This window comes from Nomascus leucogenys, chromosome 18 (assembly GCF_006542625.1).
Source record: "Nomascus leucogenys isolate Asia chromosome 18, Asia_NLE_v1, whole genome shotgun sequence".
In the NCBI taxonomy this organism is placed as follows: Eukaryota; Metazoa; Chordata; class Mammalia; order Primates; family Hylobatidae; genus Nomascus; species Nomascus leucogenys.
Window position 1 is genome coordinate 65,806,668 of NC_044398.1, and position 13,492 is coordinate 65,820,159.

Sequence of the window (13,492 nt, forward strand, 5' to 3'; positions counted from 1 at the left end):
AAAATCTCTTTTATTTATTTATTTTTTTGAGATGGAGTGTTGCTCTGTTGCCCAGGCTGGAGTGCAGACGCACGATCTCTGCTCACTGCAACCTCCACCCCTTGGATTCAAGTAATTCTCCCGCCTCAGCCTCCTGAGTAGCTGGGATGACAGGTGAGCACCACCATGCCTGGCTAATTTTTGTATTTTTAGTACAGACAGGGTTTCACCATGTTGGCCAGGCTGGTCTTGAACACCTGGCCTCAAGTTATCCACCTGCCTCAGCCTCTCAAAGTGGTGGGATTACAGGTGTGAGCCACCGCACCTGGCCTCTTTTAATCTTTTAACTGCAGTGTCTTTTAATGTAATTATCAATACAATGGGTTTAAATCTACTATGTTGCTATTTGTTTTCTATTTGTCACATCTATTCTTTGGTCCCCTTTCCATGGCTTCTTTTGGATCAGTTGCATTTTTTGTTTGTTTTTGTGAGACGGAGTCTGGACCTGTTGCCCAGGCTGAAGTGCAGTGGCGATCTCGGCTCACTGCAACCTCCGCCTCCCGGTTCAAGCAATTCTCTGCCTCAGCTTCCTGAGTTGCTGGGATTACAGACGCCCAACACCACGCCTGACTAATTTTTGTGTTTTTAGTAGAGACGGGGTTTCACCATCTTGGCCAGGCTGGTCTTGAACTCTTGACCTAGCGATCCACCCACCTTGGCCTCCCGAAGTGCTGGGATTACAGGCGTGAGCCACCGTGCCCAGCCGCATTTTTTTTTTTAAGATGGGGTTTCGCTCTGTTGACCAGTGCAGTGGCATGAACACAGTTCACCACAGCCTTGGCTTCCTGGACTTAAGCAATCCTGCTGCCTCAGCCTCCCAAGTAGCTGGGACTATAGGCATGTGCTACCAAACCAGGCTAATTTTTTTTGTAGAGACAGGGTCTAACCATGTTGCCCAGGCTGGTCTCGAATTCCTGGGCTCAAGTGATCTTCCTGCCTTGGACTCCCAAAGTGCTGGTATTACAGGCCTGAGCCACCACACCCAGGGTATCTTTAAAAGATTTTACCACGATTAATGGCTTATTAGCCATACCTCTATTTTTTTAGTGGTTGCTCTATGGCAGGCACCAGCAAACTATGACTCATGGGCCAAATCTTGTCTGATGTCTGTTTTTGCAAACAGTTTCATTGAAACAATGCCATCACCCATTTGTTTATGTATTATCTATGGCTGCTTTCATAACATAACAGCAGAGTTGGGTAGCTGCAACAAAAACCATAAGGCCTACAAGGCCTGAAATATTTATCGTCTGAATCTTTACAGAAAAATTTGCTGACGACTGCTCTATGGTTTAAGTTTAAAAATTAAGATCTTGTAACAAAATTGCCTAATTGTACTTCAAATATAAAGTGCCTCAAATACTGACTTAAAACATTTATCCTCAGGAGATACAAAAGTCAATTCCAAAGATAATTACTCACATTGTTTTCTTGTTTCTTGTTGTTCTTCAAGAGTGTGATGATACAATTATGAATAAAAAAAGCAAGGGTAAGCACTCCAGTCAGCTGTGGAAACTGAAATCTTATCTCTAAGAGAAAAATAAAACAAAAACATTAAAACTGACAATTAGAAAATGAGTATTGGTAGCCAAAAGTTGATTACTAAAAATCAGTTGTCACTGTTTCATCCAGGGAATAAGAATATTAAAATGTCTCTACAAAGTTCCTCAAGGCCAGCATTATACTTAGGCAAAGCACTCAAAAGGGGGAAAAAAGTATGCTCTGGCTGGGTGTGGTGGCTCACACCTGTAATCCTAACACTTTGGGAGGCCAAGGTGGGCAGATCACCTGAGGTAAGGAGTTTGAGACCAGCCTGGCCAACATGGCGAAACCTTGTCTCTACTAAAAATACAAAAATTAGCTGAGCGTGGTGGCGGGAGCCTGTAATCCTAGCTACTTGGGAGGCTGAGGCAGGGGAATCACTTGAACCTAGAGGGCAGAGGTTGTAGTAAGCTGAGATCGCGCCATTGCACTGCAGCCTGGGTGAAAGAGCGAGACTCCATCTCAAAAAAAAAAAAAAAAAAAGTATACTCTGTGCAGGCGCTTTATGTCAATTATTCCTATGTGAGGTCATACAATTGGTATGGGGAAGGGCAGGATTCAAATTTAGGGTCTCTGTCTGACTTTAAAGTCCTTCATTTTTTTAATACCTGAATTTGCCAGAAAAGTACCTCTAGAAAAGCAATTATGAAAGGGCGAACTGGTCATTTAACATTCTTCACTGAGAAATCTAAAAAACATTATTTAAAAATATTAGAAATAAATGTCCACCTACAGGGGATTCATTAAATTGAGATACAGTTGTGCAGTGGTATGTGGTATCAAAAATTACGTTGCAGAGGCAGTTTCTTTTTTTCCCTATGATTGAAATAGCATACGTACTGTGATTTTACTTTTTATTGTTTTATTCTTTTTGAGATAGGGTCTCACTCTGTCACCCAGGCTGGAATGCAGTGGCACAAACACAGCTGACTACAGCCCCAACTTTCTGGGCTCAAGTGATATTCCTATCTCAGCTTTCCTGGTAGCTAGGATTATAGGTGCATGCTACCACACCCAGCTAAGTTTAAAAGAATTTTTTTTTTTTGTAGAAACAGGGTTTCACCATGTTGTCCAGGCTGGTCTTGAACTCCTGGGCTCAAGTAATCCTCCCACCACACCCTCCCAAAGTGCTGGGATTACAAGCATGAGCCATTGTGCCCAGCCTACTTTTATTTTTAAAATATATGTGTGTGTATAGATGTGTGTATGCAAAGAAAAAAGACTGGTGGGGGGGTATCCACAAAAACATAAATAGTGGTTATGTCAGGTTATGCAATTTATTTTAAATTAACCACTTACCTATAATCTCTAAATGTTCTGCAATAAACACAAAGCTACTTTAAAGTGAGAATAAAATAACTGCAAAAGCACTGCCAATTTCTGTTTTGAGGACTGCTAATAGAAGGAAAAAAAATGATTTTATGTAGAATAAAACCATGATTTACTTGAAAATACTGCTGGTCTAGACAAACCCATCTCAGGAGATTCCTTAGAGTAAAAAGTAGAAATGTATAAAAAGTCCACTGACTCTGCTATATTATTTTAGGAAAAGAAGAGAAAACAATTAAGAATCAAGCACTAGCTCTAAAATAAAATAAATAAATCTAAATAAAATAAGATCTATTAGTTTTCAACACGTTCTTTTCAATTTAGCTGAATTTCCTGTCTCTCAGAGTAATCAGTTCTATTACTTAGTTAAGATACCCTGTAAAGCAATTTGTTAGCTAATCCTTTTCTATCTTTTCTAATTAAGGCAAGTAAGACCACTGTTAGGTTTCTAACTTGTCATATTACAGTGGGTAAATAGTCAGCTTTTTCCCATTAACTAACAAAAGCTATCTTTTTGAGAAAACTTCTTGAAAACCTGAGATTCTTTTTAACAGCACTATTGAAATAAAATTCATGTTTCACCTACTTGAAGTGTACAACTAGTTTTTAACTGAATAGCATATTCACAGAGTTGTACAACCATAACTACAGCACTTCATTCCTTTTCTATTGCCAAATAATATCCCATTGCACAGATACACCACATTTTGGCCGGGTGTGGTGGTTGGTTCACGCCTGTAATCCCAGCACTTTGGGAGGCTGAGGCAGGCAGATCACCTGAGGTCAGGAGTTTGAGACCAGCCTGGCCAACATGGTGAAAACCTGTCTCTACTAAAAATACAAAATTAGCCGGGCATGGTGGTGCGCACCTGTACTCCCAGCTACTCAGGAGGCAGAGGCAGGAGAATCACTTGAACCTGGGAGGAGGAGGTTACAGTGAGTTGAGACTGCACCACTGCACTCGAGCCTGGGTGACAGAGTAAGACTCTGTCTCAGAAGAAAAAAGAAAGACACACCACATTTTATTTATCCATTTGTTAGTGATAGACATTGGGCTGTTTCTATTTTTGGCTATTATGAATAATGCTGCTATAAACATGCATGTACAAGTTTTTGTGTGGAAAATACACTTTGTAAAGAACACAGACATTTATACCATGATTATTACATAACACATTAAATAACAGACTCCTTCACAAAATGGTTTTAAAGAAGCTCCAAACTTCTGATCATTTTCAAACTGCTTACTTTATTCCTTTGAAAAGGCATATCAAGAAAGGATGTAAGCAGGAAGAAGATAATTGCATTACATGTATCTGAGAAAGGATTCATATTTGGAATGTATAAAGAACTCCTATAAATCAATATGAAAAAAAAGACAGTTAAATAGAAAAACAGAAGCACTTCAGAAAAAATGAAATCCAAATGGCCAACAAACATATGAAAAGTTGCTAACTCCACTGATCATTACAGAAATGCAAATTAAAACCACATTGTAGTTCCCAACAAAAAGATAAATGTTTGAGGTGATGGATATCCCAATTACCCTGATTTGAACAATACACATTGCATCGAGGTATTAAAATATCATATGTACCCCCCTAAATATGTACAACTATTATATGTCAATAAAAATTTTTAATTAAAAAACACAAAACCACAATGTAATACCACGTTATATACCCATCAGAAAGGCTGGATGAAAAACACAGAAAATGCAAGTATTAGTGCACTATAACTTAAATGAACTTCAACTAACAAGTAGAAATGACAAAGGGCCCTGGTTACCACTAACTGCAGGAAACCCAAAATAATCTCAATTGTAGTCCTGTTTTTAACTTAATAGCATTTATAAAAATGCTCAGCATAAAAAAAAATTACTTGTTTTAGAATAGCATATAAAAATGGTTAACTTAAGATCACATTATTATAATTTATTATTTTGCCAAAGCAGCTCACCTGGTACAAAAAATTCTGTTGGTATAAACCAATGAAATTCCAAATGAAATCCCAAGCGAACAGCCTTAAAGGTGACAAGGAAAATCAAATAAAGGACAGATACTGTGCCTGTGAGGAAAAATTCAGAAACCATTTATTATCTTTGTGTGTTTTACAGATTATTTTAAAATCAAGCATTGTTTCCATAGTCTCAGCAAAGTGTGGGAAACTGATACCTGCATTGATTATCGCCGCTAACACCCAGCTGGGATCTAAAGACTAGAAACAAGCTGAGGGAGTTACCAGAAAAAAAACAAAGACACTCTATGTAGTAGGCCTAAGAAGAACCAGATGGACTGGGCGTGGTGGCTCACACCTGTAGTCCCAGCACTTTGGGAGGCCGAGGTGGGCAGACCACCTGAGGTCAGGAGTTCGAGACCAGCCTGGCCAACATGGCGAAACCTCGTCTCTACTAAAAATACAAAAGTTAGCCAGGTGTGGCGGCACGCGCCTATAATCACAGATACTCGGGAGGCTGAGACAGGAGAATCACTTGAATTCGGGAAGTAGAGTTTGCAGTGAGCCAAGATTGCACCACTGCACTCCAGCCTGGGCAACAGAGCGAGACTCCATCTCAAAGGAAAAAAAAAAGAATAAGAAAAGAAGAATCAGAAGAAGGTAGCTCATATATTGCTGAATGCAAAACTGCTTCATTTACTTATGAGTTGAGTTTAAGCAGAAGATACAAGCAGAGAGTCCATTATAAAATTGTAGGATTACATAGGATTGAAAAAACAACATGAAACTTACTTTTATTCTTTGAATTGGAAGTGTTAGAGACAGTCTGTCACAGTATTTAATGTGAGATGGTAAGAAGGTAAAGAAAGAAAAGCAGTGAATGTGGATCAAAAGAATATTTGAGAAAGGTGAGAAGCCAAATACATGAACAATCCTGATCTAGTATCTAGATGAGGTTTTGATTGGGTAGCATTACTTGCTAGACGGAGATTCCAGACTCCATTCTCAGGTATTATATACCGGGTAAAATGGGCATTCAGAATTTCTTAGTAGTGTAGAAGGTGGAAGATTATTCCTTTTAAGAAATTAAGTCTAGTCATTATGGAGTAGAGTCAGAAAATTCAGGAAGGCCTTAGATGCTAATTCCTCTAATGAAGCTATGGTTTTAAGAGAAGGGGAAAGTACCAAGGAAAAGAACAAAAGCAGAATATCCTTAAGGAGCTGAAGAATGAACAATCAACCTGGTTGGAAGTCTGGTGATTGTTGTGCCCAGTTGAGCAAATCCTTCTATAAGTTTATATTCTTTTAAAAGATCTGTTTCACAGAAAAGTTGGCAAGCAAATCAGGAAACCACAAATAAGCGATATAAGCAGTACTGTGGGTTTGGAGATTAGCTGATTCAGAAAGGATGAAAAATGGATGCCAGAGCTTATATAACCACAACTCTTCACCTTCTGTGTGTCTATGGCAGCTTACAGTGAATCCTGTTCCTGAGGCAGACAGGCAAAGAGAAATAATTTTAACTTTTCCTCTGGTCTTCTGGAAACCTAGAAGCCACTGCCTTGTTCCTTGATATGATGGGTTATTTATTTATTTATTTGTTGAGACAGAGTTTTTGCTCTTGTTGCCCAGGCTGGAGTGCAATGGCATGATCTCTATGCAATGGCATGAAGTCTATGCCTCCTGGGTTTAAGCAATTCTCCTGCCTCAGCCTCCCGAGTAGCTGGGATTACAGGCATGCGCCACCATGCCTGGCTAATTTTGTATTTTTAGTAGAGATGGGGTTTCTCCATGTTGGTCAGTTTGGTCTCGAACTCCTGACCTCAGGTGATCCACCTGCCTCAGCTTCCCAAAGTGCTGGGATTACAGGCGTGAGCCACTGCACCCGGCCTATCTATTTTATGCTCTAGACTGCCTGCCAGAGATCACATCCACAGGGAGGAGGTGAAATCGTATGGTTTATGTGGCGTTATCAATTCCTTATGAATGATATACTTGTCTTTGGTTAGCCAGATCTGAACTTTCACTGGGGGGTTCCTTTCGCGATTTTTTTTTTTTTTTTTTTTTAAGACAGAGTCTCGTTCTGTCATCCAGGCTGGAGTGCAGTGGCATAATCTCGGCTCACTGCAACCTCCACCTCCCGGGTTCAAGCAATTCTCTACCTCAGCCTCCCAAGTAGCTGGGATTACAGGCACCAGCCACCACGCCCAGCTAATTTTTGTATTTTTAGTAGAGACAGGGTTTCACCATCTTGGCCAAGCTGGTCTTGAACTCCTGACCTCATGATCCACCTGCCTTGGCCTCCCAAAGTGCTGGAAATACAGGCGTGAGCCACCACAGCTGGCCCCTTTTGCCACCTTAACTGGGGTAAAAACATTCGTTTAGTGGTTTCTGAAAAGCAGGGCTCACAGAAAGAGGTCTGTTCCTTGAAGAAGGCAATAGCATTCTAAGAAAAAAAAGCACTGAGGAAGACAGCAAAAGCAGAATAAACCCAAGAAGCCTGAGATACAGAATGACTTCCCAGGTTCAAAGTCAGGTGACAATTCTGCATAATACTCTTAGAGACTGTAGGAAAAAACATTCTACAACTTTCCTTAGTAAGTTCTGTTTCCGTTAGAATCAAGAATTCCTATAATATCCAATTTGGATCTCTCCTCCTGAAATTTTCGTCCATTTCATCTAGTTGTATCCTCAGAGGAAATGAGGAAGAATTGTTCATAAGTTTGGAATGAGAAACCAAATAATTCATGTCTCAAAAAAAAAAAAACACACAACAAAACCAAAAATGGTCATCTACACTTTTCTCCGTGCCAAACTCTCTAAAAAAAATAGAAAAAATCAGGTTATCATAAGAATGAACAAATTGCCAGGCGTGCTGGCTCACACCTGTAATCCCAGCACTTTGGGAGGCCGAGGCAGGTCGATCACCTAAGGTCAGGGGTTTGAGACCAGCCTGGACAACATGGTGAAACCCCACCTCTACTAAAAATACAAAATTAGCCGGGCGTGGTGGCGCATACCTGTAATCCCAGCTACTTGGGAGGCTGAGGCCAAGAATTGCTTGAACCCCGGAGGCAGAGGTTGCAGTGAGCTGAGACTGGGCCATTGCACTCCACCCTGGGCAACAAGAGCGAAACTCCATCTCAAGAACAAAACAAAACAAAACAAAAACGAATGAACAAATTAAACACAGATGAACAGGCTTGGAAGGTAACTCCCCACTCAGACCGTATTTCCCTAGACTCCACCACGTATTCTATTACACAAAGTCTCCATAATTCAGTGCTACTACTTACCTAGGATATTAAATTTTGAAAAAAAAGAAGGAGACTTGAAATTGAGCAGTGGAAGGAGGAGCCCTACAAGATAAAAGGGCACTGTCCTGGACTTATCCCACCACTTTTCAAACTGTTGGGCTCCTGTGTCATTGGCATAGAAAATCATAGAGGTGTTGTCAGGATGGCCTCCACTCCCGGCACTTGGACAAATCACTGCAATAGGAAAGCACCAGATTAGAGAAGATGACAAAAAACAAAACAAAACAAAAAACAGAAAATGACTGCCTCTAGAGACAGACACTTGCTCTACCAACCTCAACTCTTCCTAGGAGCCTAAATTTCTCTTTTCTGGAAAAAATAGAGGGTTAATTTTAGGAATATTAGGACTCCTTCACCTAAAAATAAATAAGGGTGATGGAATCTTTAAAATTTCTGAGATATTATCATTATTGTTATTTATTTATTTTTTGAGACAGAGTCTCATTCTGTCGCCCAGGCTGGAGTACAGTGGCGTGATCTTGGCTCACTGCAACCTCCGCCTCCTGGATTCAAGCGATTCTCTTGTCTCAGCCTTCCAAGTAGCTGGAACTACAGGCGCACATCACCATGCCCAGCTAATTTTTGTATTTTTAGTAGAGAGGGCATTTTGCCATGTTGGTCAGGCTGCTCTCGAACTCCTGACCTGAGGTGATCCACCCACCTTGGCTTCTCAAAGTGCTGGCATTACAGGCGTGAGCTACCGCGCCCAGCCCTGAGATAGTGTCTTTAAACTCTACTGGAAACTATAAAAATATCCCACCAAATATCCCTTGGTTCCATTGCCAGAGTGAAAATACTGGGCTGGATGGTATTTGGTCTTATTTACAAAATAATATAAAAAATATCATTTAGGGTGACTGTTTATTACACTAATGACCCATACAAAGGCCAAAGAGCAGATTTCTTTTAACAACAAACAAAATCTATGGGTTCGGAATAAAAAGCAAACATCATTGAAACAGTTGACATGATATCATAATGACTGATAAAAATGCAAGAATCTTGAATCCCAACAATCCAAAATAATTCTGGAAGTTGATCACATTTGATAGAAGCCTAAGAGTCCAAATGGTACCCAGATGACTGGGAAATCAGTAAAATGTTTTTGTTTTTTTTTTTTGAGATGGAGTCTCGCTCTGTCGCCCAGGCTGGAGTGCAGTAGTGCGATCTCGGCTCACTGCAACCTCTGCCTCCCAGGGTCAAGTGATTCTCCTACCTCAGCCTCCTGAGTAGCAAGGATTATAGGCACACACCACCATGCCTGGCTAATTTTTGTATTTTTGGTAGAGACGGGGTTTCACCATGCTGGCCAGGCTGGTCTCGAACTCTTGACCTCGTGATCTGCCCGCCTCGGCCTCCCAAAGTGCTGGGATTATAGGCCTGAGCCACCGCACCAGGCCTAAATGTATGTTTCTTAAATACTGATTGACAAGTGGCAATTTCTTCTGCTATCAGACAGAGTACCAGCCATTCTCATTGTGTTTCTAATGTCACAATAGAGCTTTTGCTAATAATCAGCTTTTCGTAAAGAACTCTTAATGCAGGTAGAAAATACTCATATTAAGTAACCCTATGCTTATCATTTGAAAAAGAGAAAGAATATTCATTGTCAGTTCTATTTTTAATTTTATTCTCTATCCATTATTTGGCATGCCACAGAGCCAAACATTTAATTTTCTTTCTCCTTCTTAGTCAACATTTTAGTGTGCTTTTTTTCTTCTATGCTCTGGACAGAAATTTTCTTGTGCTAATTATAGTGGTTAAAAGCACAGGCTATGGCAGCTGGGCACAGTGGCTCATTCCTTTAATCCCAGCCCTTTGGGAGGCTGAGGCAGGAGGATCACTTGAGGCCAGGAGTTTGAGACAAGCCTAGAAAACATAGCAACCCTGTCTCTACAAGAATAACAAAATTTTGCTGGATGGGATGTAGTTCCAGCTACTCGGGAGGTGGAGGTGGGAGGATTGCTGAAACCCAGGAGTACCAGGTTGCAGTGACATATGATCATGCCACTATAGGCCAGCCTAGGCAACAGAGAGAGATCTTGTCTCAGAAAAAAAAAAAAAAACAAAGAGCACAGGCTGTGGATGGAAGTTAATTGACTGAATAATGAATCCCAACTCTGCCACTTAATATTTAGGTGTCCTTGGATGAAATTAACTTCTATGTTCCCTGGTCTCTTCAACTGGAAAATGGAGTTGACAGTATCTACCATTTAAGGTTGCTATAAAACATTTAATGCAATGCCTGCACACAGGCATTCAATAAATGTTAACATTCAATAAATGTTAGCTGTAATTTTTTTTTTTTGAGACAGGGTCTCACTTTTTGAGACAGGGTCTCACTCACTCAGGCTGGAGGGCAGTGGCGTAACTATGGCTCACCGTAGCCTCAACCCCTCAGGCTCAAGTGATCCTCTTGCCTCAGCCTCCCGAGTAGCACGGACTACAGGCGCACGCCACTATGGCCAGCTAATTAAAATTTTTTTTTTGTAGAGACAGGGTCTTGCTATGTTGCCCAGGCTGATCTCAAACTCCTGGGCTCAAGCAATCCTCCTGCCTCAGCATCTCAAAGTGTTAGAATTAAGAGCGTGAGCCACCATGCTCAGCAGCTAAAATTTTTTACATTAACTGAAATGGATTGTTTCATACTCTCACTGTTTACTACACTGTTCAAAATAAACATTAGCAGAGAAATCAAGAAGTGCTGGATATAAGGTATCACTATATAAAGTAAACCGACTTTGCTGATGGGTTCTCTAAATCACCAATGTGACTGTGATATTAATATTTATTACCTTAATGATGAACTGACTCCCTACTGGAGGAGAAGTACTATTAACTTTAGATATTAGTAAACTAGTTTCATCAATTAATATCAGAATAGGTATAGTAAAATAATTTTCTCTTTAAATACAAGGATGTTATTTGGTCCTTTGAAAATTTTGAAGTAAGGGATAGGGCACAAGAGATTTTAGTATAATAATTCAAAGGTATACGTGTATGTGTCCACAGGAATAAAAGCTAGTACTTTACTCACTCATTTTCTAGCATTAAGAAAAGACAGGTTTAATTAGGGGGAAAAGTAAGACACTGAGTAGCAAACACTGGAATGTAAACTTCATGAGAGGAGGGACTTTTGTCTGTTCATTATTATATCCCCAGAGCCTAGAACAGTTCCTGACACATAGTAGGCTTAATAAATGTGTTTAATGAATTATCCTCTTAGTGATCAATGTGCATCTCCAACATGACATCAATTTGGTATCCCTGAAATCTAAATACATAAAGCTTTAGGTGACGTTTAAGTTTAACAGCATAATTGTTACCAAAGTTATATTAATCTTTATATTCACTTTCCCTGTAACGGCCATACTGGATTAAACCCATTGGCCACAAGGGTTTACTTTTTAAAAATAAAGAAAAATTTCTAAGAAATTAATTTCTTTTGGAGTCAAAGCTTCAATTTATTTTTCCATATTTAGTTACTAACCTCTGTTTATTACTAGAAAATGAATTCTTTTACAGGTTGCAAATTTGTATAGCCTATATATTAATAACTAAAACAATAGATCTCTAAAACTAAGTTAAACTGAGAACTATGCTTCTAGACATCTGATATAATTAATAGTGATATAGGTTCTTGAAAATATTGATTATTCACAGGCAAATATGGATGCTGTAGATAAAATTGTGGATTGTATAATATGAACTAAATGTTGCCTAGCTCACATTAATACAACCTACTGCCTGGTTACATTAACACAGCCTTTTTGGAGGTTCTTTTTTTTAAACACACTACCAACAATTTAGTAGCAGCTCGTAAACATAATAACTTTGTACTAATCATTTACCTAAAATAAGGTCACATGTTCTACCTTAAATCCTTTTTGGAGCAAGGTGGAGAGTAAAGAAACAAACATCCCAAACTACTTACCAGGGTTGCTATTATTGGTACTCAGTATAGTGTCTGTGTCATTAATGTGATGAATAAAATCTAAAAATAAAGGAAAAAATATAGTTTAACAGTGAATGAAAGGTACTAAATCTATTACCCTTTAAGGCCTTTTATTTATAAACATCTTTTTTTTTTTCTTTTAGATGGAGTCTCGCTCTGTTGCCCAGGCTAGAATGCAGTGGCACGATCTCAGCTCACTGCAAGCTCTGCCTCCCAGATTCATGCCATTCTCCTGCCTCAGCCTCCCGAGTAGCTGGGACTACAGGCGCCCACCACCACTCACAGCTAATTTTTTCAATTTTTTTAGTAGAGACAGGTTTCACTGTGTTAGCCAGGATGGTCCTGATCTCCTGACTTCGTGATCCACCCACCTCAGCCTCCCAAAGTGCTGGGATTACAGGCGTGAGCCACCGCGCCCGGCCTATAAAAATCTTTTAATATCCGTGTAGTAATCTAGTACATGGAACCAAGACTACTTCACTGTTAACATAGCTTCACCTTCTACAGTTTTATTCACTTACAGTCACGATAATGTTAATGGCTTCACAGTTCCACTGTGGAAAATCTTTACATAATTGAAGATTTCAAAAAAATCTATCCACAACACTGAATTAATGATAGTTTAAAGCCCCGGAATAAAGATATGTATGTAAGTTTTCTCTTATACTCACACTAAAGTTACATCTCACATAGAGTACAATTCTAAAGTGTGCAAAAAGGGGAAACCAACACTCACACACAGCTGATCTTACCTGGAAAATCAATTACAGTTTTGTTTTTTTTTTTAACAAAGTACAATACATACTTTTATAGATCTAAGGCCATATACGAATTGTTATGTACATAAGAACCACTGAGTTAGACTAAAGGAAGTAACAAAGAATAAAGCACATGCAGATGGCTGAGCATTCATCATTCTACAGTGAAAGAGAGAACAGGCAGAGAATGTGTTTACTTGCCTCAGGGGGTTTACTTTATTCTGTTTGATATTAACCTTCTATAACCTGAGTAAGCATTAATAAAAGTATCTGTTGTGAAACTTGAATAAGATAGTAAAAGGTGCTGGGTTAGGTTTTAAGGTCATAAAAGTAAGTTAAATAGTTAAATTATTCATCTTCACTGTATGTTTCTCAAGATAGAATAAAAGAAGCAGTGTAGTACTCTGGGTTTTTATACTATCTCCAAGGGTTGTTTATGATTTAAGACTGGAATTTATGAATCTTTGTGTAATTTCTTGATGCCAGACTTACAATAAGGCTAGTAAAATCTTGACACAAAGTGTACTGGGTTACATAGCATTCCCCTTACCCCAAATTTATGTCCACTAGAAACCTCAGAATGTGACCTTATTTAA

At 39.3% G+C, this 13,492-nt stretch overlaps 1 protein-coding gene across 2 annotated transcripts in view; it reads right to left on the reverse strand.

The window, feature by feature from the left end:
- Positions 1 to 13,492, reverse strand: part of SLC38A9 (solute carrier family 38 member 9) — an 83,234-nt gene that overhangs the window by 18,912 nt on the left and 50,830 nt on the right. For both annotated transcript variants that reach the window (XM_012497102.2, XM_030798315.1), the window contains 4 exons: positions 12,118 to 12,177; positions 8,163 to 8,357; positions 4,870 to 4,977; positions 1,462 to 1,568 (listed from right to left, as the gene is read on the reverse strand). In XM_012497102.2, the coding sequence (XP_012352556.1) occupies positions 1,462 to 1,568; positions 4,870 to 4,977; positions 8,163 to 8,357; positions 12,118 to 12,177 (470 nt within the window). The remainder of the gene's footprint in view (positions 1 to 1,461; positions 1,569 to 4,869; positions 4,978 to 8,162; positions 8,358 to 12,117; positions 12,178 to 13,492) is intronic.